The sequence below is a fragment of the Dipteris shenzhenensis genome, chromosome 33 (genome assembly GCF_047967505.1).
Source record: "Dipteris shenzhenensis isolate YYH24624 ecotype China chromosome 33, Dip_SZ_1.0, whole genome shotgun sequence".
NCBI lineage: Eukaryota > Viridiplantae > Streptophyta > Polypodiopsida > Gleicheniales > Dipteridaceae > Dipteris > Dipteris shenzhenensis.
In genome coordinates this window covers 26,268,919-26,295,955 of record NC_141628.1, presented here as the reverse complement: position 1 = coordinate 26,295,955, position 27,037 = coordinate 26,268,919, and the positions used below count along the sequence as shown (strand labels likewise).

The window sequence follows — 27,037 nt, the reverse complement described above, 5'->3', positions numbered from 1 at the left end:
GCTTACACACCCATGTGACCATAGGCATCCATACTCAGTGCAAACACCCGCATTTAACATGGGAGTCTTTATTTACAACCCCAAGCAAGGCCACAAGCTCCCCATTCAATCACGAGTGCTCACTCATCCACTAGGATACCCAAACAATGGGTGAAAGCATAAACTGAGCTGCCCCGGTACTCAGAAGTACAAACAATATCTGCAAGCATACATTGTGTTCACCCTGCCAAGCAAGTCTCTTGAAAAACACAGCCCACTACTCAATGGCCAGCAAGACCCCCAAGCATAACCTCTGTGTGCATTCTTCTGTAATCATTGCTTTGCTCACTCCCAGGTAGTTAGCATTTAACACTGCCCAACCATGAGTACACAACTTGAGGCAACGGCCAGCCTATGACCCTAGTGCCCACAAGCTGTCCAAAAGAAGAATTAGCGGGTACAATCATCTGTAAACCTACAGGTACGTTCACCGTACAAGCAGCCGTACAATCATACGTACGACAGCAAGTACTTACACCCCATACAACCATGCACAGTAGTCCGTACAGCCTGCATTTAATGACGACCATCCTCCGTACAGCTCGTAGAAGACATCTTTAATGACCCGTACGTGCCCGTACAGCCTGCAATCAAGGCACCATACTACCAGCCCGTACCAATCAGCAATTAAGGCCCATACAAGCTCGTACTTGCAGCCCGTACAAGCCCACGCTTGAGATTCTGTACCAGCCCGTACGTAGAATTTAATGCCTGTCTGTACATCGCCGTATCAGCAGCATTAGCTGGCATTCAATTGCTCCTCCCGTACACAATCCCCTGCATCAGCCTGTACAAAGCTCCTTTGCAGCCCGTACAAAGCCCGTACGGCTCTTTCCAGCCCTCAACCCATGCACGTCACCCGATGCAAGGCTACCCTTAGGCATCTTCCATACAACCATTAGCATACACCCCCCGGTGCAGTGTTTCTCCATGCCTGAGTGCTCCCGAGCCCCCGATCCTCCTCCTTCCTTTTGCTCTCCCCCCAGCCTTACATGCGCCCGTCGCCGTTTTTCCTCCTGAGATCTTCTCAAGCCTTCCTTTCCAAAGAGGGCCTGCATGGGCTTGCCACGTGGCAGCCCCTACCTTGGGTTGCCCCCCAAGGGCTTCATTTGCCCCTAGGCCCCCTCTAGTGGGGCCTATTTGAAGCCAACCAATGACCAAGGCCTAAGGTTTTTGGGCCCCTTTTGGCCCTAGACCTTTCGATTGCCCCCAAGGCACAATTGCCTAGGGGGAACTTGCACACCCACATCCTACGATCTCGCCATTCGATTACCGCGGTCGAGGCCAAATGTGAGCATCCAAACTCACGCCCTCGCGACAATAACCTTCCACCAAGCAAGAGGTTTGTCAACATGCCAAATATGAATCCCAAGCTCTTGAATCACAGTTGTGGGAGAAGAAGATGATAAGATTTCTTGGCAGAAGAAGATAACCTGTAACCAGGAAACACGTTTCACCCAGGCGAAACGTGTAGAAACGTTTCTAGGCGAAACGTTTTACCAAAACGGGCGAAACGCCAATGCATTGGGCGAAAAGCCCTGGTGCCAGACGAATACTGTTTTTGACTCTTTTGAGAGTGCTCAGTGTGTATGTGTGCATCTAAGAGCTCTTTTCACAAAGAGAGAGAGAGAGAGAGAGAGAGAGAGAATCTAGAGATAATTATTTATGTTTGCTATACAATTTATAAAAAATACAAATTTTAAACCCATTTCTACGCATTTCGCTTGGCAAAATCTAGGAACGTTTCTTGTGACACTGGGACTACGATGCTCTATTGAAATTTCCAATCCATCAGAGAAATAGTAGTAAAAAGATGGGAAACAAGTTTAAAGGGATGCAGCATGGTAGTGAGAATACGCCAAATAGGGCTGTGACGCAAACTCAAACAAAATTGTCTCCTAAGCCTATGGAAAAGAAAGTGTGAGACCCCGACCATCCACCGCATCAGCCACCGTGGAAATACCCAAACGATGCAGAAAATAGACCTAACAGGGAGCAAAAATACTGCTCTAGTGAATGCTCTATAAGCAGAGGGTATTTCAAGATCTGAAGGAGGGCCGGACCAATGTAAATGTGCTAGAAGGTGCTGCCAATCATGGAGCAAAAGAGTGGAAAAAGGACAGCCAGGAATACGACCATATAGTTGCCCAAAAAAATATCTGATAGAGCTGGAATCGAATGGCCCAAGGCTCTCGACCATATAGATGCCCAAAATAATATCTGATAGAGCTGGAATCAAATGGCCAAAGGCATTACTACAAAGTGAGGCAATCACACACAAAAGCATGAGTGTCCATGATTGACACTGCCCCAAAAATGTAAGTAAAAGTGTGGCCTTGCGACCTATCACATGAGTGTGAATGTTTAAAATAATCAAGCCCCCATGCATTTATTGTAATTGAGAAGCCAAAGCACCTTATGATCAGTTTTAGTGTGCCAAAGGCATTCCATAGCTCTGGATACAAATTTCTTAATATCTGAAAAAGACCAAGGGATAAGTGGCAAGTGAAATTTGCACATAAGTCATGATAATGGACTGCACTATTCGAAGACAAATAGGTAATGGCTGTTAGCTTTACTATTTGTGTGGTGTGGTAAACCTCCAAGAGGTGATGAAGAGCACTAGGGTTGGTGAAAGGGTGAAAAGACTAGTGAAGCGTGGCACAATCCCATAAGATTCGAAGCCCTAGGCATCTATGACCAGGCATCCATGACGTCTGGAAGAGAGACGGCAATTGGAGATTTGGTTCTAGGCTGCTGGCATCGTGATTATTGCATCAAAACCAAGGTGGGTTCTATGACTCAATTAATTGAGAATGCAAGGACAGCATATGCATGGATGCAGGAGAAGAATTTGGGCTTTATGGACAGCAAGAAAGAAGACAACAAACGGGCTGCCAAACACCAGGATAAGGGAAAATAAAAATTATGGCAAACGACCGTTTCAAAAGGGAGGAAAAGCCCAATTCAAAGCTGGTCAAAGGCGTGGACATCCTAATAAACAGCCCCGTACCAAGTTATCTGATGAAGAGAAAAAGTCACTCATGGAGCAAAACAAATGTTTTATATGCAAAGGAGAGGGACACCGCTCTTATGATTGCCCATTCAAGAAAAGAGACAGGTCAGATGATGATAAGAATGGTGATAAACAGGCTGATCGGAAGGGCAAAAAGCCTAAACCTTCTGTAGGACTTCTTCCAGATGTGATTGGGAGTTTGCCACATGCACATGATGAAGAGGAAATGAAAAAGACTGAGATGTGCAAAGCATGGGGAAAAATCAGAAATCAGAATTGTTTGTTTTTCTTTGATTCTGGGGCAAAGGCAAATTTCATAACTCCTGATATGGCAGGAAGGCTTGGCATCGAGCCTGAGGAAATGGGGCCATCCGGCATGTGTGATATGGCCAACCCTGAACTCAACACACCTGTCACTCCTATCATTGGCAAGTTGAGGATGCATATCCAGGGATATCAGGATGCAGAGGACTTCTACATTATGCCTTTGCCAGAGTGTGATGCTTTGCTTGGGATGCCTTGGATGTACAGGGTGGGGGCTGATGTGCAGATGAGAAACAAGAAGATTTCTTTAACTCATAGAGGCAAAAATCATGTACTTGATGTAAAGTTGAAAGGGGAGTCCATCCCTGTAGTTTCAGCTTCTTGTATTTCCAATGTAATAAAGCGTCATATTTCAGCGTACTTGATTTTTGTCAAAGAGGACAGCCAACCAGTTCAGGAAGGCTCTACTCTTTCTGCTTTAGATAGAGAAAGGGCTGCTTTTATTTCAGATTTTCAGGATTGTTTCTCATATGCACTTCCTCAAGAATTACCTCCCAAGAGGCCCGAGGATCATCAAATTGATATAATTCCAGGAAGCTCACCGCCTAATATACCTCCTTATCGTGTCAGTAAGGCACAACAGGAAGATAATGTCACAAGTGAAGGAACTCTTGGAAAAGGAATTAATACAGCCAAGTAATTCTCCTTACTGTTCCCCTGTGTTGCTTGTGCAAAAGAAGGATGGCAGTTGGAGAATGTGTATTGATTATAGGGCTTTGAATAAAGTCACAATTAAGAACCGTTTTCCAATTCCACGTATTGATGATATATTGGATCGGTTGGAAGGTTCCTCAATGTTCAGTCGTATTGACCTTAAAAGTGGATACCATCAGATAAGGATACGGCCTGAAGATGTCTACAAGACTGCCTTCCGCACTTCATTTGGCTTATATGAGTTCCTTGTGATGCCTTTTGGTTTGAGTAATGCACCTGCCACTTTCAATAGAATGATGGACAGAATTTTTAGAGCACACAGAAAGTTTGTGGGCACTTTCTTCGATGACATCATTGTGTTCTCTAAAAATGAGCAGGAGCACAGGAAACACCTCACTATTGTGTTTCAAGAGTTGAAAAGACACAAGCTATTAATAAACACCAAGAAAAGTGAGTTCTTTATGCATGAGATTCATTTTCTCGGTCATATAGTGTCAAAGGATGGAGTCAAGATGGATCCTGCAAAAGTTGAGGCCATAAGGAGTTGGCCAATTTTGAAAAATCTGCATGAAGTCAGAAGCTTTCTTGGGTTGTGTTCATACTATCGGAGGTTTATAAAGTACTTTGCAGAAATTGCTTCTCCCTTGCATGCTTTACAAAAGAAAGCTGTACCGTTTCGGTGGGGACCAAAGGAAAATGCAGCTTTTGAAGAGCTGAAGCAAAAATTGTGTTCTGAACCCGTTATTATCTTGCCAGATCTTGCAAAACCCTTCACTGTAACTTGTGATGCATGTGGGAACAGCATAGGAGGCACTTTGATGCAGGATGGCAGAGAGGTTGCATATGAGAGTAGAGTTCTCAAAGATGCTGAATTGTACTTGCAGACATACGAGAAGGAAATGTTAGCAGTGATACATGCTTTGACCACATGGAAACATTACCTTCTTGGAGCTGATTTTTATGTGCAAACACATCATCAGTCACTTAGATATTTTCTCACGCAGAGAAAATTATCTGAAAAGCACATGAGATGGGCTAACTTCCTCTCAATGTTTCATTTTCAAATTGTACATGTGCCGGGTAACAAAAATGTCGTGGCTGATGCACTTTCCAGGAAACCACAGCCTGAAGCAGTCTCCAAGAAACCCAGTGTTTCAGCAGTGAGCATTGCTTACAACAATGTGTTAGATGTGATGAAAGATCAGTATGTTAATGATGCTGATTTTTCAACTATTTATGAATAGCTTTCTGATGGTCAAAGGCATGATCACTATATGTTGAAAGAGGGTTTCATTTTGATGCATGGACGACTCTGTATCACTGATCAGATGCGACAGAAAGTCATAATGGAAAGTCATGCTCCTCCATATGCAGGACATAGGGGAATTACAGCAACAATTACAGCAGTGGAGCAATACTTTTATTGGCCATCTTTGAGGAAAGATGTGGAAGAATATGTGAGAACATGCATGGTTTGTCAGAAAGTAAAGTTTGACAGGCAGAAGGCACCTGGGTTGTTACACCCTTTGCCAATTCCGGATAGACCATGGCAAAGCATAGCTATGGATTTTGTGTTTGATCTTCCACGTACTCCTACTGGACATGATGGATTGTGGACAATAATTTGCAGGTTTAGCAAACAAGCCCACTTTGTGCCAGTAAGAAAGAAAATTACAGCAGATCAAATGGCCAAATTGTTTTTGCAGCATGTCTTCAAGTATCATGGGATGCCTGAATCCATAATCAGTGATAGAGATCCGAGGATGACCAGCCTCTTTTGGAGAGGACTGTTTGAAAATATGGGCACTACGCTGAATTTTTCGTCATCTTTTCACCCTCAGTCTGATGGACAATCGGAGCAGGAAAACTCTACCATCTTGGATATGTTTAAATGCTATGTCTCAGACCACAAAAGCAAATGGGAAATTATTTGCCTTTGCTGGAATATGCTTACAATAATACGGTGCACACATCCACGGGTAAAGCACCTTTTGAAATAGTGGAAGGTGCCAGGAAGATACCTCCCATTTTGCATACAAAAGAGAAAATCTTCGAAGCTGATCGTTTTGTGGAAAGCCTTGAAGAGGCTTACAAGAAGATCAAATATGCCTTGCAAAGAAGTCAAGACAAGCAGAAAAGAGCAGCAGATAAGCACCGCAGGGAATTGGTATTCACAGAAGGTGATTGGGTTTTGCTGCGTTTTCAGAAGGCAAGGCTGAAAAATAAGAAAGGCAAGGAAAGGTTGTACACAAAGCTGAACATGTGTTACTATGGTCCTTTCCAGGTTTCTGAAAAGATAAACGAGGTAGCTTACAAGCTGAAGTTGCCTCCGCATTGGAAGATACATAATGCCTTTCATGTGAGCTTATTAAAGCAATATCATGGAGATATTCCTGAGGATGTACCTGATGAGGTGCAGCCTGAAGTGGAAGAACAGGATGAACTTTTGGTCCCAGAGCAGATTCTGGCACACAGAGATAGAAAGCTCAAGGGTAAAGTTATCCGTCGCTACTTGGTAAAATTTCAAAATTACCCATCACTTGATGCGAAATGGATGGAGGAAGGTGAACTGGCAGATTCACCTGGGATATTGCAGCTTTACCTTGATGCTTTCCAATTAGAGCCGACTGCGGTTCGGGCTCCTACAGGTAGTTCAGCAGAGCGAGCGTCTGGAGCATTACCTGATGTTCGAGAGGGGGGTAGCACCTCCACTCCCTCAGTACAGACGGGCTCACTGTGATTTCATGAGGTTGCTTGATGACACTGTATGTTTCATCCAAGATACTGAGCTGACAGTATTTCTGCTGTGAGACTTCATGATATTGATGCATCTTGACTATTGATCGCCGAGGATCACATAGATTTTGAGCAGTATATATGGATGGATGCATGCCTCTCCTAGCCATATTTTCACTATCTCTGTATACTATAGCTGCGGCTTTCTTGTATACTCTTTTATGCTATATTTCATGCTCGCTCCTGTGTTTTGGGGCAGCAAACTGTGGTTTGCTGTTTCAAGAGAGGGGTATGTCACGGGGGCGTGAAATTCTAAGTACTTTAATGTACTACAAGACCGTGACAACTTGGTTTTAAAAGTCCAAGCGTGGGCTTAATAATGTGTAATTAAACGCGGCATGGTGCCTAGCACATAAGCGTAATTAATCCCTAGGCCCAAAGGCATTCCAAGGAATTAAAAGAGTGGTTGTTGGGAAATGATGATGTGGCATTTTTAATGGGCCCCCTAGAGGGCCATGTACCTTCAGTGGCCCCCCTAGAGTTCCAGGTGGCTCTAGTGCCTTCTACATGCTCCTTTGCCATTCCTGGACCTTCCTGGGCCTTCTAAACTTCACATGTGTGGTTTTCTCTCTCATCTTCTCCCTTTGTTGAGATTTTGGACTGGTTTTTCAGCCTCCTTCAGCTGAATTCCGTTTTTCTTCATAACTCCTCACCCGTTTGGATTCCTTGACTTCCGTTTGGCCCGATGGCTTCCCCTCTGCCTCCCCTTCGTAGTGATATGCTTTTCCCTCCGTGCGTTTGGTAGAACGGGCAGAGCTGAGCACTTCTTTTGCTGGTCGAATTTGCAAAAGTGGCTTTTTTTGGACCTTTTTTCTTCTACCGCCTCCTGGGCCTCTCCTCTTGCAAAGCTACAGCTTTCTGTTGAATTTCGAGTGGTCCGACGCGCTGGTTGACTGGTTTTTCTCAGTTTTGGAGGACTTTCCGGCGATGAAACTTCTCCAAAACCTTCTCAATGCATTCCTCTCTGAAGCACGCTTCTTTTGAGCCCAAGAACTCCCACTTCTTCGCGACAGAAGTGCTTCTTTTCACATTTTTCAGTGGAATTCTTGCTGGTCGGCTCTTGTAAATGCTCTTTCTTCATGCCTTTGCACTCCTCTTTGACTGAGAATGCAATTGGGCATTGGCTACTATGTCCTCTTGGCGATTGAGGACTTGGTTCGAGTTTTCAGGGCTTGGTGCCCAGGCAGTGCTACATGAGTCATTCTTTGGTTGGGTACTTTGCTGATTTCATTTTGGAGCTTTGAAAAGCTTTGTGATTGCCATCTGGAAACCACTCAAAGAGAGTGCAGCTGGGGTGCAGTGTGATTGCATCTGGACAGCCAATGGAATTGCACTCGGAAAAGAGAATGCCTTTGGGTTGAGCCTATGGGTTAAATGCACTTATGTGATGGTGTTCTATGCTTGAAAGCCTTGCGAAGGCTTAGTGAATTGGGGCTGCGTGCTCAGTTGCAGGGAAGGTCTCCCAAATGCAACTTGTAATCATTTCACTGTGAAATATAAAGAAATACCGAAAGGGGCGCCACGGTGTTTGGGGCCAATCGGGTGCACTTGTCTATGTCTATTGAGCAGGGGCATTCTAGCCTCCATCCCTTTTTCAGTGGTTTTGTTTGTGAACAAATGGGTAAATGCCAAATGGTGATCATGCAATGGTTAATGGTTGTGATATATGCTTTGTGAGCTGTAAATAAGTGCTGAAGTGATTAAAGGTTTAGTTCCACTGCCCTCTGAGTGATTAGAGGCCGGTTTCAGAGTCTCCTCTTTCTAGGCTGCTTTGTTATTTGCAGGATGTTTATTCCCTGCTAGCTTTGCATGGTAATTTGCAGGATGGTTCTTCCCTGCTAGTTTTGTTGATTTTTGTACCAGTCAGAAGATGGAGAGTCTCCTCTTCTAGGCTGAATGGTAAATTACAGAATAAGTAGTCCTTGTTAATGTTGGATTGCTCTTGTTGCCCGGCATGGCTAGAGCAGCACATCCATGTATCACATGCCTGTTTTGGATGCTCTTGTTGCCCAGCATGGCTCGAGCAGTAAATCCATTTAGTACATGCTAGTTGGTTTTTTATTTGAACCATGAGACAAGGATCCAAGTCTAGCATAGATCAGCTGAACCAATCCAGCTTGCGCTGATGCAAGTCTGAAAGGATTTCGAGTACCGGGATCTATGTTCCTAGGATCCATTATTGTAATGTGTGTGTGGTTCAAGTTATTGGAGGCGAGTGAACTAGCAAATTTCACTCAGAGTGGTGTAGTCCACTCAGTTGTTGTGCTTTGAGTTGACTTTGGTTGTAGCTCCTTCAGGCTCAGCAGAGCATAGGTCTGGAGCATTGCATGATGCTCAAGAGGGGGGTAGTTCCTCCACACCCTTGTCAACAGACAGGCTCACGATATCTAGAAGTCGCTTGGTGACACTATATGTCTCACCCGAGGTATTGTTTGCTGACAATACATCTGCTACGGGACTTCTATGATGAGTGTACTAGTCACTCCACACGGATGATGCATTGATATATGGATGGACACGCGTGCTCTCCTAGACAATATCATCATTGCTGGTGGTTTATGTTTATAGCAGCAAACTTGATAGTTTGCTATTTCAAGAGGAGGGTATGTCACGGGGACGTGAAGTTATGAACCGTGACTAACTTTGGCTTAGGGGGTTAGCCCAGGGGAAGCGACACTTCCCAGAAGTCCCTAGGTGCACACACTAGGCCTACTTGCTAGGGGCAAGGCAAGGTTTAGAGGGGTCTTAAAATTAGGCCCAAGGAAACCAATGTTTCATTGGTTAGAAGGGTTAGGATTTTAATGTGAGGGGCAAACCAATGTTTCATTGGTTTGCAAGGGTTAGAGCATTAATGAGGGGGCCACGTGGCAGCCCCTCATGCACACCAACCCTCTTCCTCCCCTTCCAAAGCAAAAAGCGGGATTTTGGAGGTTGTTTCGCTCTCTCTTCTTTCACGCATCCCAAGGTGAAGAGGGCACGCCGTACGAAGTCCAAGGAGGGCTTGACTCCTTGCATTTTCTGGCATGCACACATTTCGAGGCAGCTGTACGGACTGCACGTGCTTCATCAAAGGCCTCGCACGGATTGTACGGCCTTTCAATGCATGCTGTACGGGATCTTTCAAGTTGCACAAATCCCAAGGCTGATTGTACGGAGTTTCCATCGCTACTGTACGGGCTGCTTCACGACTCCCAAGGCAGGTTGTACGGATGTTAATCTGCTGGCTGTACGGACAGATGCACGTTTTTCTGGGCTGATTGTACGGACTTTTCACGTGCTGTTGTACGGGATCCAAGGCGGACTGTACAGGTGATTTTCCTGCTAGTACGAGTGATTTTGCTGGCTGTACGGGCATTTATTTGCTGGATGTACGGACGTCATTAATGCTGCTGCTGCTGCACGGATTCCAAAGGCTGCTGTACGGACGCTTGTTCACTGTTGTGCGGTCTTTTTCCCTTGCTGTACGGCCTGCTCAGCTTCTCTTTCCTGCCCGTGATCCTCCTGCTCTTTCTCTCTCTCTGATTCCAGCTTGTAATCTCTCTCTTCCTTCCCCTCTCCTAGCTGCCTGTTACTCCTGCTAGCCTCACCGCTGGATGTGTTGCTTCTGGAGGTGTTTCGGAGCTGGATTGAAGTCAGTTGAAGCTGGTTTGAGTTCTCTTGTCACTATCCTTTTCATGTGATTGCATTTGGAGATTTTTGGGAAGTGTCTGGATGCCTGGTCATTGATAGTTGGTTACAGTCTTTGTGGAATGCTTGGATATTTCTACAGTTGGTCATGGACAAATGGTGAATGCCTTAGCTTTGCCTTGGCATTTGGGTGCTAGTGTGTGCACTAGGATGGAATGCAGTTTTTAGCCAAGGTTTGGCTTGGACAGTGGAATTGCCCGTGGGGCAGAGCACAAGGGAGAGCCCTTGTTGTATGTACCAAATTCATTCCTAAAGAAATAAAGAAATACCGGAAGGGGCGCCAAGTGTTTGGGGCCAGTGTGGTGTCTTGTACTTGATTATATTGCGCAGGGGCACTCTATACCAAATTCATTCCTAAAGAAATAAAGAAATACCGGAAGGGGCGCCAAGTGTTTGGGGCCAGTGTGGTGTCTTGTAGTTGATTTTATTGAGCAGGGACACTCTAGCCTCCATCCAGTTATTTCTCCAGTTGTTTCTAAGTGGTATTGTTTAAAGTTAAGTGGTTGGAAATGATGCAATGTGGCTGTGAGTAATGAAAATGCAATGCAAGTTATAGTCTACTGCTCTTTAGGAAATTGAAGGCCGGTTTCATACGGGCTGGTACGATGGGCTGGTATAGGATGTACGGAGAGGGTACGAAAAACTGTACGGGGCTGGACGACGAGTTGTACGGGGGGTTTCGGGACTGTACAGACAGAAAGTGTATGACGAGCTGTACGGCGATCTGTACGGAGGGGTTACGAAACTGTACAACGGGTTGTATGGAGGGGTTACGGCGGCATGTACGAAGGGGGGGGCTAGCGAGAGAGAGAGAGAGAGAAAGAGAGAGAGGGGGGGGGGGGGGGGGGGCTGAGGCAAGATAGCTTTAATGACAGCACCGAGATCCAGTGAGAGAATGGAAGGAAAGGAACACGTAAAGAGTGGCAAGGGAACCCTATTTATAGGGGTAATATTACGTTCCCTTTTCAATAACCTGTTCCATTACGCCCAAGTCTATGATGAATCACGGTACAGGCACACAAATTATCCTCCCAGCCTTTTCTCAGTGTTCGCAAGCTCTCACGAAAAAAATCTCACACGTGAATAGCTCCTGCTTGCAAAACCCACCAAGCCCCAATTCCCTAGATGGATCTAATATGCCACATGTCTACAATTGAGGGCCTGTCCTCAATGCATCATTTACCCCTCTCTTGGGATATCATTGAAATCATTTGCCCCTTGGCACATTTAATGCATTTAGATCCCTTAGCCTTGGATCCACCTAGTCTTGTGCCATGTCACCCTCACCAAGGACCTTGACCTTGATTCCTTTTTTATCATTTACCTGAAGCCCAAACAAATATAATACAAGCATTGATCCTTTAAAGGAAAATGTCGACTGACACTTCCGAGGTCATGTTGCCTCAACTTGAGCGTAACAAGTAACCCAGCAAGCAAACCCAACGACCAATCTGTGACCTAGCCGACTTAAAACCGACCAAATTTGGTCGGGTTGACCCGACTTGGTCTGGTCAATGGACCTGCCGGGTCCTAGGTTAGCCTTAATCAGGCCATTATCTGACCTGGTCTCCGACCCATATTGTGGCGTATACTAGGCCCTAAGTAGTCTCTACCAGGCCTGCTAACTCACTAAGAAAGAACTATTTGGCTATACCTCTCTCTAGGCCAGCACACCCACATAGAAGCCCTCACTCTCCATACATGAGATGCTCTAAATTGCTCGTAGTATGCAAAAGTCTGAAGAAGATGCAACCATGGACCTTCCAGCACAATGAATACTGGAATACCTCACAGAGAGATGCCAACCTAAATCCTTGAAACACAATGCCACCACAAACAACAAAGACATCTACTTTGCTTGCATTTCACATACCAATGTGCAGTGAATTCCAAGTAAAGAATGATGTCCTATAGAACAAAAACCACGCCCAATATTCCTTGGTGAATACATCACGTCCAAGAACCTTGAACAATGAACTCAAAACACATCCTGACCATAGTCTCTGCTACACCAAGCAATAAACTTTGAACACATCTATTTCATAGCTGTCTCAAGCTTACCTTACCTACCGATTTCAGTTTTATAGGAGCTGTAATCAGCCCACTCTCCCACCCACAAGCCATCTCTCGTTGGGGCACGTGGGGGGATTGATATAGCTTACTGCTAGAAAGTGAGTATGGTATGATTTTCCTGAGTAAGATCAGCCCTCGAATCACCATACTGGTGAAAAAATGAGTCTTCCTATTTTAAAGAAGTTGTGCCCTTGTCTTTAGATTTACCCTTGTCCTTAGACCGACTATCCTTTGCCAGGTGATCTCTCTTCCCGCAGGTATAGCGTCAGCTTTGACCTTTCTTCTGCACAGTCAAAAGTGTCTAATCACCACCATGAGACACCTTCGGCTTACTCTTTGATAGTAGAGCAGAACAGACGACTCCTCCAAATGAAGGGAGCAGAGGTCATCAAAATCCAACTAGTTTGTCGTGACCTGGCACCACAACGCTCAAGAAAACAGATCATACTTTTGTGGAAGCTTCATGAGAATAAGTGCATTCAATTGAGTAGAGGATAAGGCAACACCCATTGCCAGAGCTGGTCATGGATTACCTTGGCCTTCATTAAGAACATCATAGAGGATCACTGTTGTACAAGCATATAGTATATAAAAACTCTCGTTTCCCAATTCCATAGGTGTGCTTTCTTGCACCTGTTTAGGAAGCTGTACAAAGTTGTACAAAGCACTTGTTTGGGAAGCTGTACAAAGATTTCAAACCCCCACGATTCTTATTTGTACACATGCATTCCACTTGTAGTTGTTTGTAAATTCCAGCCCTATTTATCATATGAGCTAACTAATTTCAAAGGTTCCCCTTTGACTGTGACATCAATCTATTTATTGCGAGTCCCAATCACCACGACTTTTGTCTTGGACGAGAGAGAGAGAGAGAGAGAGAGAGAGAGAGAGAGAGAGATGTATTCATATCAACGAGAGGCCTCACGGGCCTATGGGATAAAGTGCACAAAAAAGAAGACTCATACAAGCCTCAATAGGCTGGAGCAAAGGGCGTGCTAGGGCCCTTGTTGAGTACGAATCTATGCTAGCAAAATCATAATCAATCAAGTACAAACTGAATCAAGTCAATCTCAGAGCTGGGACTCGGAAACCGAAGCCCGGCAAAGTGATGGCTCTCTGGTGAGCTGTGAAGATTTCTCATATCTGCATCTGTGGAGTTGTCTCGCACTATGACGGGGGACATGATCTCCTCGATCTTGAACTCTTTGGGATCTGTCCAGAGTGACCCCTCGTCTCTGTTGGTCCCCCCTAAGGAAAACTGTGATAAGTCATACCTCAATAGAATGTGCTCTAGGCACTCTCAATGTCGCGCGTGGTCTTTGTGTCCCTCTCTCGGCAGCACCGTGTCAACTCTCTCTGCTGATCCAGGCTGCCCTCATATCAACTTGCTCCTCCTCCTCTACCCGATCTGTCCTGGAGCTGACTCAAATGTATAAAAGCATGTGACGCCTTTATGTCCTGTGGTCTAGCCGCCTCCTACTGCTCTCTGATCCGTCGCAGTAGTGTCTCTCTGTGCCAACGCATCTCCATCAAATAGAACCCAATGCAAACCTGGTCATGGAAATGGATCAATCATGATAGTGGACCAAACCCAAGTCCTCCAAGTAGAAACAGTGGTAACGTCCCCAGATCTCATAGTAGGCTAGGCAAGCACAAAGAAAATGCTCCTCTGTCTCAACCGCCCCCCAGCGTACATAGCATGCATATCCGCTGCTCTCTGGGTATACCTACGGCTCTCTCCACCTCAATCTTCAGCTGATAGGATGAAACCCGCATCTTTCCAATGGCAATGTTTAATGCATGTGAGACTCCTCTGTCCTCGAGATACTGGCGTTTGATTATGAATCCATCCTCCGATACTCTCAGGAAGTCACGATAGAATTGGATCTTGGTGGGGAGATTCTATCCCCAACCCCCCCAAGTCCGAGATGTATGAAGCTGGAGGAGATCTAACCGTATGATACGGTTGATCTCATCTCGTGGGCTCGACTCAGGAGGCGCATCCATGCTGTACTGACAGAAGGGAAGTCTGTCCATCTGGATACCGTGCCTGACAAGCAATGTGGATATACATGCATACCATGTGTTGCTAGTCGTCTGGATGACTCCAGGGCCAGCCTCACATGTGGAAAGCAAGTGAGCCCCCCAGATGATGGCCATCTCTGAAGGCCATTTTAGATGATGATGTCATGAACTGCTCCCATCTCAAGAAAGTGTCGTCCATATGTTGTCACATGTGAGGCATCTGTAGGTTTTAGGATCTGGAGCTCTGCTGCATTTAGCTCCGGAACCATATGAGGATCTCTCTCATATGTGAAGTCTAGTAGGCACACTCGCCTATCTCATGTCCTTGCATTGAAATCCCCCACAAGGAGGATGTCTCCCTGTCTAGAGAATTCTGTGATGTCATCATGTACCGTCTCAAATGTCTCAAATGGGCTGTGTTCCTTTGTAGTGACATGTTGAGCATATGATGACGTGTCTGGGAGGAGGTAGCACACCGCAATGAAGATCCGTCGGGCATCTAGCAATTGGACTCGTATCCACATACGAAGTGCATGCTCCTCTCTTTATGAGTGGTCTCAAGTGTGTCTTGAAAAGGATAGCCACACCTCTAGAGCCTCGTACCCCACTCTCTCTCCCCAACTCTCTCCTATGAGTTGACTCCCAGGTGTATCCCGTCACTATGGGAAGCCCTCTCTCTGGGCTCTCATGTGTCTCAATGTAGAAGATGATGTCTCTATCTGTATATGTCTCCAAGAAACCACCCTGGTCAGTCCAAAGGGTACTGTTACAATTCCATACAGCTATACTCAACTTAATATGTGCACCCCCCTCATGGACCCAACACCGTCACAATTCCCCGTCTTCCTTCTCCCCTTCTCCCTTCTCCCCCTTGTCTGCTCTTTCTCAGATAATCACTTTGCCATCCCTGTAAGAAGCTCATTTCCTTGCTTCCCTTGCTACCATTACTCGTGTCATCCCCCCCCTTCTGTGTTCCTACTGTAGAAGAGTGGGGTCATAAAGATTTTGGTCCCCTTCAAAGATGCTCTCGTGCTCATGAGGGTAGACCTATCTACCACAGTCCGGAGTTTCAGCACTAAGGGTCTTGTCGGTATCTCCGTCTTCCCTACCCTCCAAGTTGCCTCACGTACAGTTGACCCCCATCTTGGTGAATAAAACTTGAGCATCTGCCATTGGGGTATCTCCCACTGTTAAGCCTCTAACTAGGACATTCATTGCTTCCTCTTCTCTTCCTCTAACGTCTCAGAGATGAACTCTTTTGAGGAGCTGCTGATCCTTTCTTAACCACTTCTGTCCACTCAAGCATCTCTTATTTTCCCTTAGTGAGCTGTTGTGTGAACTCAGCATGTTTACCATTCATGGTAGCCTGCATGGCAGCCATCTCTTTCTTAAGAGCTGCATTTTCTGCTTTGAGCTCTTCCGTGTCTTTGTTGCTCCATCTAATGTTATTTGCATGCTCTTCATTTGCTGTAGCTCAACCCCCAATGTGTGTACTTTGTCTTGGAGCTTGGTCTCTGCAATTCCTTTCGTTGAGATTGTAAGAAAATAGTACGCAGCGGAAGATAACAACAAAACGCAAGTACGCATGAGTCGGAGTCACACGAGTGTAGGAAGATGATATGAATATTCAATAGTCACTTTCCCATCCTGCCCTCTCCTTCTCCCATTCTTCTTTCTTGGCCTTTTCCTTCCTCCATTCTTCTTGTACCTTCCCTCCTTGTTTTCTCGTCTCAACTAATGTCTTGTCCACATGCGCTTTCTCAACCAATAGGGCCACATTGGTGGCCTCCAGGTTGTCAATTTTTTCTATCAGCACAAGGCAAATTTTGTTAAGGCATGTCAGTACATTTGTAGTAACTTAATGTGCTGTCCCTGTAGAGAGGGCTGCCATAGCTGTCTCCAAAGCTTGTTTTGCCCATGTGTCTTCTACTCCCACTCTTGTAGGCATGGTATCTCTGCTAACTGTAGTCTGTAGATTATGCAGCAGATTTTTTTGACTTACAAGACCTCTGCGTGGCAGTGCAGAAACAGAGACCTGACCTTCAAGTATGCTCGTTATCCATCTCTTTCCTTCCTCTGACTTTCTAGTATTGCATTTCTGTGTATTTGCCGGTGAATCTTCCCTCTCTGCACTTTCTTGGTATCGATATTGACTTTCCTGATCTTCTTGTTTTTCTTGCAGGTTTGGAGCTGGTAGGAGCTGAAGCCCTTGTTGGATGGCCTTGCTGGCTAGGAGGAGGGCTGGGTGGCCCTGCGTAGCAGCCTCGATAGCCTGATGGCTAGGCGGCGGTTGAGAACACCCCCCCAGGCCTATGCTTGCAGGCCTTGCAGACCTTAAAGGTGCCTGGGGGTGCGGGGGCTAGCAGCAAGCCCCGTGCAAGGTAGCTTCATGAACAGCACCAAAATCCGGTGTGAAAGTGGAAGAAATGGGAACACCTAAAGAGTGGCAAGGGAACCCTATTTATAGGGTATCCCAGCCAGACAAACTGACCGACCAGGTCTGTGACTTGGCTGACTTAACCCGACCGGATCTAATTGGGTTGACCCGACCTGGTCAAGTCGGTTGACCTTGGTCCAGGTCCTGGGTTGGCCTTACTCTCTCATATTCTGGCCTAGTCTCTGGCCTATACAGTAGGCCTGCTAACTCCACTGAGGAAGAACTATTTGACTATACATCTTTCTGGGCAGGCACCCACATGGAAGCCCTCATTCTTCATGCATGAGATGCTCTAAGTTCTGATAGAAAACTAGCTCTCGATGTATTGAAGGCTAGGTGGTTTTTGGAACACAAAGCCCTCTGTGCTTTTTAGGTTCTTAACAGCCACCAATGGTCTCGCATGTCACTGCCATGTCACCCCATGCATGTGTGTCTACAATAAAGCCAGACAAAGACCCTCCTTGCTGGGAAACAAGGAAATGATACAGAGGCTAAGGGTCGTCAAGATGTTCCCTCCTTGCTAAGCATACAGAAGCAATTGAAGAAAACAGCAGTCAAAAACAGATATAAACATTGGAATCCTGGCATTGGCTGGAATTCCAACAATACAATTGTAAACATATCATATTTATTGCAATGAGCCAAGAAAGGCCGTTAAACTCCCAGTAGTGTGCCATTGTAAACCAAAATTGCAACCAAAGGGATCAAAGCTCAGCCTCTGAAAACCCCTTTTTGTACATAGAATCACAAGATACAAAAAGTAGGCCCAAACCTTGTCCAAACGTTTAAAAGGATGCTAGCAAATGAAGATGTACCAATCGCACATATCTTGAGGAAAATCAAAACCAAGCAAGAGATATGACGGCAGTTCTAAATGAAAAACTAAATAAATTCACACCATGAATATTACCCTTCCTCCATTCTTCTACATTTTAAAGCATCAACAAAGATGTGGGGCAGAATCAGACCCAATATCCACGAGGAATGTGTTCTCCACAAATGTGGACCTGTTCTAAAGCCTTGTAATCGAGCTCCTTAAAATCCCAGTCACTGTCATTGGCTTGCACTTTCCTGTCAGTTTGCTTCGGAAGTGAAGGCCACAGGTCTTCAAGGTTTGTTAATATTCCTGCAATGCCTTTACGGCAACTAATCCCAAAGGAGAGAAAGTGTGTGTGTGAGAGAGAGAGAGATGCATTACACTATCGCCCAGAAAATGATCTCACATAGAGAAGATTTAACGCATGTAATGCAGAGTGCAGCTCAAAGTTTCTTTGATATGAACTTACTTTCTTGATGGGTGATGCACCACCAATAATTGCAAGAACTGGATAAAGGAGGACCGAGTCTTCTGATTTAAAAGCTGTAGTCATGCCAGCAACCACATAAACAGCATGAGCATAAGACTCAAAATGAAAAGGGACATGACAATCAGCACCAGTTTTGCCCCATGGGAACAAATCAGAGCAGAGGGAAAGCAATGCATTCGGAAACAACAATTGAGTTGAAAATCCATCTTCAAATCTTTATTAGACATGATGAAGAAATGCAAGTCTACTGTTACGAGAATCAGAAGACACTAACCTTTTCAACCAGAATGATATCCATAGCTTTTGCAGTTGCCTCTTCAATATCGTAGTTGGAAATCGCCACCTTCTCTACCAAATATGCAATTTACAGGACGAGTGCTGTCAAATGTGTGTTCTTTAAAGAGGGGGTGAATTCCTCTATCCACTGACCTTTTTCTTAATAAGTTCTCTACACTATTTAATGTCAGAAAGAACCATAAATCAAAAAATCAGGGCATACAACTTTTGCACAAACCTGTCCAAAATCAAGCTCATCTCCTTGGATTAGTTGATCGTCATTAGACACCATATCATCCAATGTGTAACCCCTGTCCAAGCAGATTGAAGCTCCTTAACAGCACAGATGACAAGCCAAAATCTACTAAATTATCAGATCACAAACAGGATCTAAAGATCTGTCCAGTGATAGGGATCACACGTACTAGACTGGAGAATGAAGAACACAATATTTGCACAATACTTAACAGCCTGCTGGTATTGCGATAATTCTTTCTATCTTAAATGGTGCGTTGCCCTATCAGCTAGATTTAGATTTAGATGCTCGTTTGGGAGAGACTAAAAAGAAATCGTTTAGACTTCACAAGCAGTTGTAGCTTGAATGAAGAGATTTGGACTACTTTTTGATTAGCCTTCTCCTTTAGTGCTAGCCTTCGTCGTGGCTGAGTTTGCCCTTCACCTCCGGAGTGCCGACAGAAACTCAGTACGAATACTTTGTATAAATGGATGCTCAAGTATGTGTGGGTGTGTGGATTTGTATGTGTGAGAGCATACTTTTATACTATGGTCTACACCCACTGTTGGGCGTTGATGACGTCAGTGGGGATGTCATAGTAGCTAGTCCCTGCTATGCGTGATGGAGTTTATGGTTTTCAATCTAATGAGTGACTCTCGTGAGATTGAAACTGCACTATGTTGTGTTTTTAGAGGATGAGTTTGGGAATGTTCCTGGATTCATCTAGGTATATGCTTCTGATGTATTAGCGGACATGCAAATTTCACCTTGTGAAGTTTTCGTCCAAGTTGCGGCCTGCTGGTATTGCGATAATTCTTTCTATCTTAAATGGTGCGTTGCCCTATCAGCTAGACTTAGATTTAGATGCTCGTTTAGGAGAGACTAAAATGAAATCGTTTAGACTTCACAAGTAGTTGTAGCTTAAATGAAGAAATTTAGACTACTTTTTTATTAGCCTTCTCCTTTAGTGCTAGCCTTCGTCATGGCTGAGTTTTCCCTTCACCTCCGGAGTGCCGACAGAAACTCAGTATGAAGACTTTATATAAATGGATGCTCAAGTATGTGTGGGTATGTGGATTTGTATGTGTGAGAGCATACTTTTATACTATGGTCTACACCCACTGTTGGGCGTTGATGACGTTAGTGGGGATGTCATAGTAGCTAGTCCCTACTATGCGTGATGGAGTTTATGGTTTTCAATCTGATGAGTGACTCTCGTGAGATTGAAACTGCACTATGTTGTGTTTTTAGAGGATGAGTTTGGGAATGTTCCTAGATTCATCTAAGTAAATGAAGAACACAATATTTGCACAATACTTAACAGCCTGATGAATGCTGTTAAGCAGATCATAACAGAATGCACATGTGTAGTCTATGTACTGGAATAAGCATCACCAATCTATGTAGGATACAGTTGCATAAGGCTGCACAACAGCAAGCAACCTTGGCAGATTTGCTCATTCGACTCATACAAACTCTCCTCCAATTAATTGAGTTAAAGGATTGCACACTCCAGCCGTACACACCATAAATCCAATGCATTGGTTACATAGCTCAAATAACTCCTTACATTTTTTCCACTATTATATGCATGCATGTCAACTTTCCCATCTTTGCCCTGATGATTAGCTCTTTATTTTTCGTGGCACCATCTGCAATGCTGCTTGTTGGAGTTTTTGTAGTCACCTCCCCATTTGTGAGCACCCAAATGAGGAGAGGCAAAGGGAAGGTGTACCAGTCTGTGATGGAAGACATGTGAGCATTGATGTGGAATGCCACACGACAGATCTAACATGGAACAGAGGGCTGCCACATGAACAGCACGTTGGCTGTCATGTGGGCAGCATACAAATAAAGATAATGCAAGAAAAGCAGCTGCCACATGCGCAACACATAGGCTCCCATGTGGGCATCACATGTAGGAAAGTACCTGGCAAGTAAGAGCTACCCTGGAGGACAGAAGTGGTACGGAACCACTGGCACAACCACGGGTTGGCATTGTACTGGGTTGCACCTGCGGGTAAGCTCTTGAAGGGAGTCCCTTGTATTTGAGCTAACCAGTAAATAAATAAATACCGCAAGGGGCGCCAAGTGTTTGGGGCCAACAGGTGTCATTTTGTATGGTTCAATGATGCTATGCTTTGAAGTTATATGCTCTAAGTATTGTGTGTGGGCAATAGCAATGGTACATGTTGGCTGTATTTCAGAGTTGTGAGAAAATAGTGTCAGATATACTGCCCTTTGTCAGTCAAAGGCCAGTTACAGAGAGCTTCTACTCAGAGCGCGGAGACAAGCTTCTGACACACAGTCCGATCTCTCTCAGAGTAGGATTGCCGAGTTTTTTCACCTAGACCGTATGGACCACACAGCCCTTGGCAGGAGAAGCAGCAGAGACCCAGAGTCCAAGACCAGCCACACTCGACAGCGGACCACACACAGCTTACACTTGGCGACCTCCCTCCTTGTTCAAACCTAGAGCACTGCGCACAAGAGTTACAGTAGCTTTGGTCAGGAGCAGGGTCATCGCCAAGAGACCGAGATGGACTGCACCCACAAGTAGGATTCTAGATCTTCCCACTGCACCCATGTCTGTTTTGCTACTGTGTTTGCTTTTGGATTTAGCTTAATCTTCCTTGTTGCTAGCTTCTCTGATTTACTTAGGAGCTCTGCTTCTTTGGCAATGGGAGTATCCCATAACGATTCTGCTAGTGATGTTCCATACATCGCTTGCATGCTCTCTTCATGTGAATAGTTGGCTGCCTCCGAATCTTGTGCCAAGGCATCTTTTACCCGATCCGGGCTGTGCCTGCTCTCTTGCTTTGTATCTTGGCTGTGATGCATTTTTGTCCTTTGCTCCCTATATTGGATAATCACATGAGGCTTCTCAGTCAAACTTTGTGCTGCAAATTCAAATAGAGCAGTGATGATTGGAGAAATCTTCGAGTGTGCATTCGTTGACGTTAAGTCCTATATCACAATTTTGCTCATGACCCTTGAATGCACGATATGAGCCCAGCTGATTCTAGTCTCGGCTGCTTTGAGCAAGGCATATGAGTCGCAGCTCATTGTATTGTTTTGACCAACAATTGCATTCTCTCCAAATACTAGATTAACTGCTGCCTTCTCCCGCTGTCTGCCAACGCTCCATCACGGGCTACACATCATCAGGATCTCGCCCTTCTCTTGAGTCCCCTTGACACCTACATCATCATGAGGTCACATTCTACTTATGAGGACGATGTTGGCGACACCACATGTTATATAACTATGTACTTTAAGATTCAGCATTCAGCATAGGTGATGATGCTGACTTAGTAGCTCCACCCTTCTGCTTGTTTGTATCAGATCTTCATCAGTCTCATAGACCCATTGGGCTTTCGTAGACTTTAATAAACTCTCTCTCTTTCGGTTTTTGCACAATGCCTACGCGAGCATGTGTAGAGGATCCTTGGGGGAAACAAGCGCTTGAAAATGCCATGACAGCTTACACAGCAGGGACAACTCCAAATACTACATCTAGTGTCCTCACTAGCCTCCAAAAAATATGTCTTGCACTAATTGATAAAATTTACAACTTAGAGTCTACAAATGTAGCCCTCCTTGCACAGAAGACATGTAGACAAGACACTGGCTGAAGTATAAGAACATGGATGAAAAATGCAAGAGGAGTGGAGAAAATAAAAGACCAAAAAAGAGGAATGGGAAAAGGAGAAGGCTGAATGGAAATCTGGAAAAACAAGCTCCTACACAGAGTAAATGCATTGGAGATTGAAGTACAGAAAAGGAGGGAAATAACCTTAAAGAAAGAATTTATCTTAGAGACACTTGAGGAGGAAAAGAGAAGGGCCAGCAAGGCATTAAATGTCCTTGTGAGGGGTTTACCAATGGGCGACACACCAATGGCAGATGCCCAGGAATTGTTCACAAAAATGGGGACCAATCTCACATGTGAGACAGCCTGCAGGGTAGGCAATAAAGCCACTAGTGCTGAAGTTCAGAACAGCCATGGACAGGAAGACTCTCATGAGCACAAGAGCGACTCTGAAAGGGAGCAGAATCTATCTACATGATGACCTCACCCTCCTACAACAACAAGAGCATCGAAGGGAAGGCATGATACAAGTAATGGCACCAAGAGAAGCAGGGAAATGGGCAGCATGCAGGGATGGTAGAGTGATCATCCAAGATAGAGGAGACAAGGAAGATAGGAAGAGAAGAGGGAGAATTATAACGGTGTCAATCCCAAGGGATGAGTACACACACTGGACTGAAAATAGCAATATGGAATTGTAATGGCACACTATGGTCCGATCCGGGAGGTTTCCTAAAAACATACAGTAAAAGGGACATTATCTGTTACATTGAGACGCACGAGTTCCCAAAGAGAGGACTACCCACACTGAGAGGATATACATGGGAGTCAGCTCATAGAAGGGAGTTGAGGAGAGATAGCGGAGTGCAAGGCTCTGGGGAGGTAGCTGTCCTCTTCAAATCACACCTGAGGCCACTCATATCTGTGGTTCGGCGAGAGGTGTGGATACGATTTCAGCTCCCGGATGCACAACCTATCTTTATGGCGAATGCTACTTTCCCCAAGACATGTCTTCCTATGCATAGTTACCAGCCGAAACGGAAACGGAAGAAACGGAAACGGAAGAAACGGAGTTTCCGGGCCCCGCCGAAACGGAAACGGAAGAAACGGCAATATGATACAATTTATGTATAAAATTTTATTTTTTATACATAATATAATTATCAATAGAGTGCAATTTGCAAATCATACATAATACAATTATCTATACTTAAAGCTTCAACCTTCAAGCATCAATGCATCATTCATACTTCTTGGAGCCACTGCCTCCTTTATAACTATCTAGGAGGGAGACATGGACCCAAAAAGCATCTCTCGGCATTGAGGAGGATGGAGAGGTGAGAAGGAGGATGGAGATGTCACAAGTGAGAAAGGATGGAGAGGTAGAAGGAGGATGGAGAGCTCAGAGGTAAAAAAGGATAAAGAGGTGGAAGGAGCCTGAAGGATCAGAGGTAGAAGTGAAGGAGGATGGAGAGGTTACAGGTAAGATTAAAGAGAGGATGGAGAGAAGAAGGATGGAGGGATGGAGAGCAGGCTGCCAAGCTGCAGCTTTTGCAGGATGGAGAAGATGGAGCAAAGGATGAAGAGGATGGAGAGAGAAGGATGGAGGTCCGAGGAAAACGGGATGGAGAGTCCAAGAGCAAAGGATGGAGGGATGGAGAGAGCTTAGAGAAGGTGGAGAGAGCAGCAAGGATGCACAGGAGGAGTGCAATCAGCGGGAGGCGGCGAAAAATGTAGCCAGGCGGCGAAATCACGACTTTTGGGATTTAGGGTAAAAACAGGTTTTACGAAACGGCCTTTCTTCAAGAAACGCCGTTTCTGTTTCGCCGTTTCCGTTTCCAGCCACGAAACGGCCGTTTCGTGCAACTATGTTCCTATGCACGATAGGTCACCGCAGAGGGGCACAGCCCATATGAGATGATCCATGATGACATCATGGAGTTCTCTAGAAAAGGAGACATCCTCTTGCTAGGAGACTTCAATGCACGGACATGAGACAGACAGGTGGGTCTGCTTGACTTCACAGATGACAGAAATCCCCACATAGTCCCGGAGCTAGATGCAGCTGAGCTGGGGATACAGAGACACTCCGCAGATGCCCCACAGGTGACAGCATATGGGCGACATCTACTTTATTTGGGGGAAGTCCATGACTTGATCATCGGGCTGGCTGTCCACTATTGCGCCATTTCTAACGCCACGTCTGTCGCACACCTCTTGCAGCCCCCCGCATGGGTTCCCTGAGTCACACCACCTCCTTGGGCCTTCTTGGGCGCACCACCTTGGGCGCCTACTGTGCCACCCACGCCACCTAAGGCGCAAGTCACAAGGAGCCGCGCAGGTCACAAGGGACCCGCACAGCTGCAAAGGGCCTCTAGGCCCCCTCGCCCCAGCCCGCGTGGACTGTTTGCCATCCCTAGGACCCGCTCCAGCTCCATACCTCCGCCCTAACCTGCTCGAAACCTGCAAAAAATCAAGAAAGACAGACTCCGAATCAAGAAAGTGCAGAGGGAAGGTTTTCAACAGCAAATTCATGCAATGCATTTCTGAAAAGACAAAGGAGGACAGGAAAGAGCCACCAACATACCTAAAGATCACCCAGGGCAATAAATATGTGAGGAATCCATTTATTTCTGCACTTTTACAATTCTACAAAACAGTGGCAAAATAGTGACTTTGCACAATGCCTACACGAGCATGTGTAGAGGATATTTGGGGGAAACAAGCACTTGACAATGCCATGACAGCCTACACAGCAAGGACAACTCCAAACACTACATCTAGTGTCCTCACCAGCCTCCAAAAGATATGCCTTGCGTTGATTTAAAAAATTGACATTTTGGAATCCAGAAATGTGGCCCTCCTTGTGGAGAAAGCACATGTTGACAAGACACTAGCTGAAGTGAAAGAATATGGAGGGAAAATGCAAGAGGAGTGGAGAAAAGAAAAAGGCAAAAAGGAGGAATGGGAGAAAGAAAAGGCTGAATGGATATGTTAAAAAAACAAGCTCCAAGACACGATGCATGCTCTCAAAATTGAAGTGCAGCAAATAAAGTACATGAAAGGGATCCCGGAAGGAAATTGCAAAGCAATGGAAGAGCTGAAAACAGAAAATGCCACTCTTAGGAAGGAGATTGCAGCCATGCAGGAAACAATGCAAGGCACACATGCTGAGCTTAAACAACAAATCAGCAAAGGGGAAGCTAAGATACTAGAATGGAAAGATGTGGTCAAAAAGGGCACAACAGCCCCAAAGAAAGAGTTTATCTCCAAAGCACTTGAGTAGGAAAAGAGAAGGACCAGCAAAGGGCTAAATGTCTTGGTGAGGGGCCTACCAATGGGAAACACTCCAATGGCAGATGCCAAGATTCTGTTCACCAAAATGGGGGGTCAATTTCACTTCCAAGACAGCCTGGAGGGTGGGCAAACCCAAGGCACTTACAAAGCCACTAGTGCTAAAGTTCCGGACAGCCATGGACAAGAAGACCCTCATGAGCACGAGAGCGACTTTGAAGGGAACCAAGATCTACTTGGATGATGACATCACACTTAGAAACAAGGAAATGGGGGCTGCATATAGGGATGGTAGGGTATCATCCGAGAAAGAGGAGACAAGGAGGATGAGATGGAAAACAAGTGGGAGAATTATGACGGTGTCGAGCCCATAGGATGCGTGCACACACCGGACTGAAAATCGCAGTATGGAATTGTAATGGCACATTATAGTCTGACCCAAGAGGTTTCTTGGAGACCTATAATGATAGAGATAGGATCTTCTACACCGAGACGCATGAGAGCCCAGAGAGAGGGCTGCCCACAGTAGCAGGATACACATGGGAGTCAGCTCACAGGAGGCAGTTGAGGAAAGAGAGCGGAGTACGGGGCTCCCGGGGGTGGCTGTCCTTTTCAAATCACACCTAAGACCACTCATATATGTGGCTCGAAGAGAGGAGCATGCATGACATATGTGGATACGAGTTCAGCTTCCAGATGCTCGACCTATCTTCAATGTGGTGTGCTACTTCCCTCCAGACACGTCATCCTATGCACGAGAGGTCACTACAAATGGACACATCTCATATGAGACGACCCATGATGACATCAAGGAGTTCTCCAGACACCATCCCACCGGGGGATTTCAATGCACGGACACGAAATAGACAAGTGGGCCTACGTGACTTCACAGATGACAGAGATCCACATATAGTCCCGGAGCTAGATGCAACTGAGTTCGAGATATTGAGGCACTCTACAGACGCCCCACAAGTGACAGGATATGGACGACATCTGCTTGATGAGCTAGGGGCAATCCACGACTTGATCATCTATACTGGTCTTTAGAGATGGCCATCATCTGAAAGACTCACTTGCTTCCCGCATGGCCATGGGTCTAGTACAGTGGACTACCTACTAGCTCCCCAAACTTTGCCACATGCCAGCCACTGGGAGAGCTCCCCCCGCGCCTGCATCCATCCAGATCCACTTTGATCGTGCCCTTGACCCAATGTGCGTGAGTCACCTAGCCATAGAGCTTCCCGTCCTACTTGGAGATGATATAGACCTCGCCAACACCTCT

General features: G+C 45.5%; 1 protein-coding gene across 4 annotated transcripts in view; it reads right to left on the bottom strand.

Annotated features, from left to right (window-relative positions):
* LOC147879891 (sulfhydryl oxidase 2-like) overlaps positions 1 to 27,037 on the bottom strand; it is a 52,145-nt gene that overhangs the window by 9,729 nt on the left and 15,379 nt on the right. For all 4 annotated transcript variants that reach the window (XM_087371736.1, XM_087371733.1, XM_087371735.1 and 1 more), the window contains exons 5-8: positions 18,873 to 18,945; positions 18,633 to 18,701; positions 18,338 to 18,411; positions 18,020 to 18,197 (exon numbers count right to left, since the gene is read on the bottom strand). In XM_087371736.1, the coding sequence (XP_087227862.1) occupies positions 18,020 to 18,197; positions 18,338 to 18,411; positions 18,633 to 18,701; positions 18,873 to 18,945 (394 nt within the window). The remainder of the gene's footprint in view (positions 1 to 18,019; positions 18,198 to 18,337; positions 18,412 to 18,632; positions 18,702 to 18,872; positions 18,946 to 27,037) is intronic.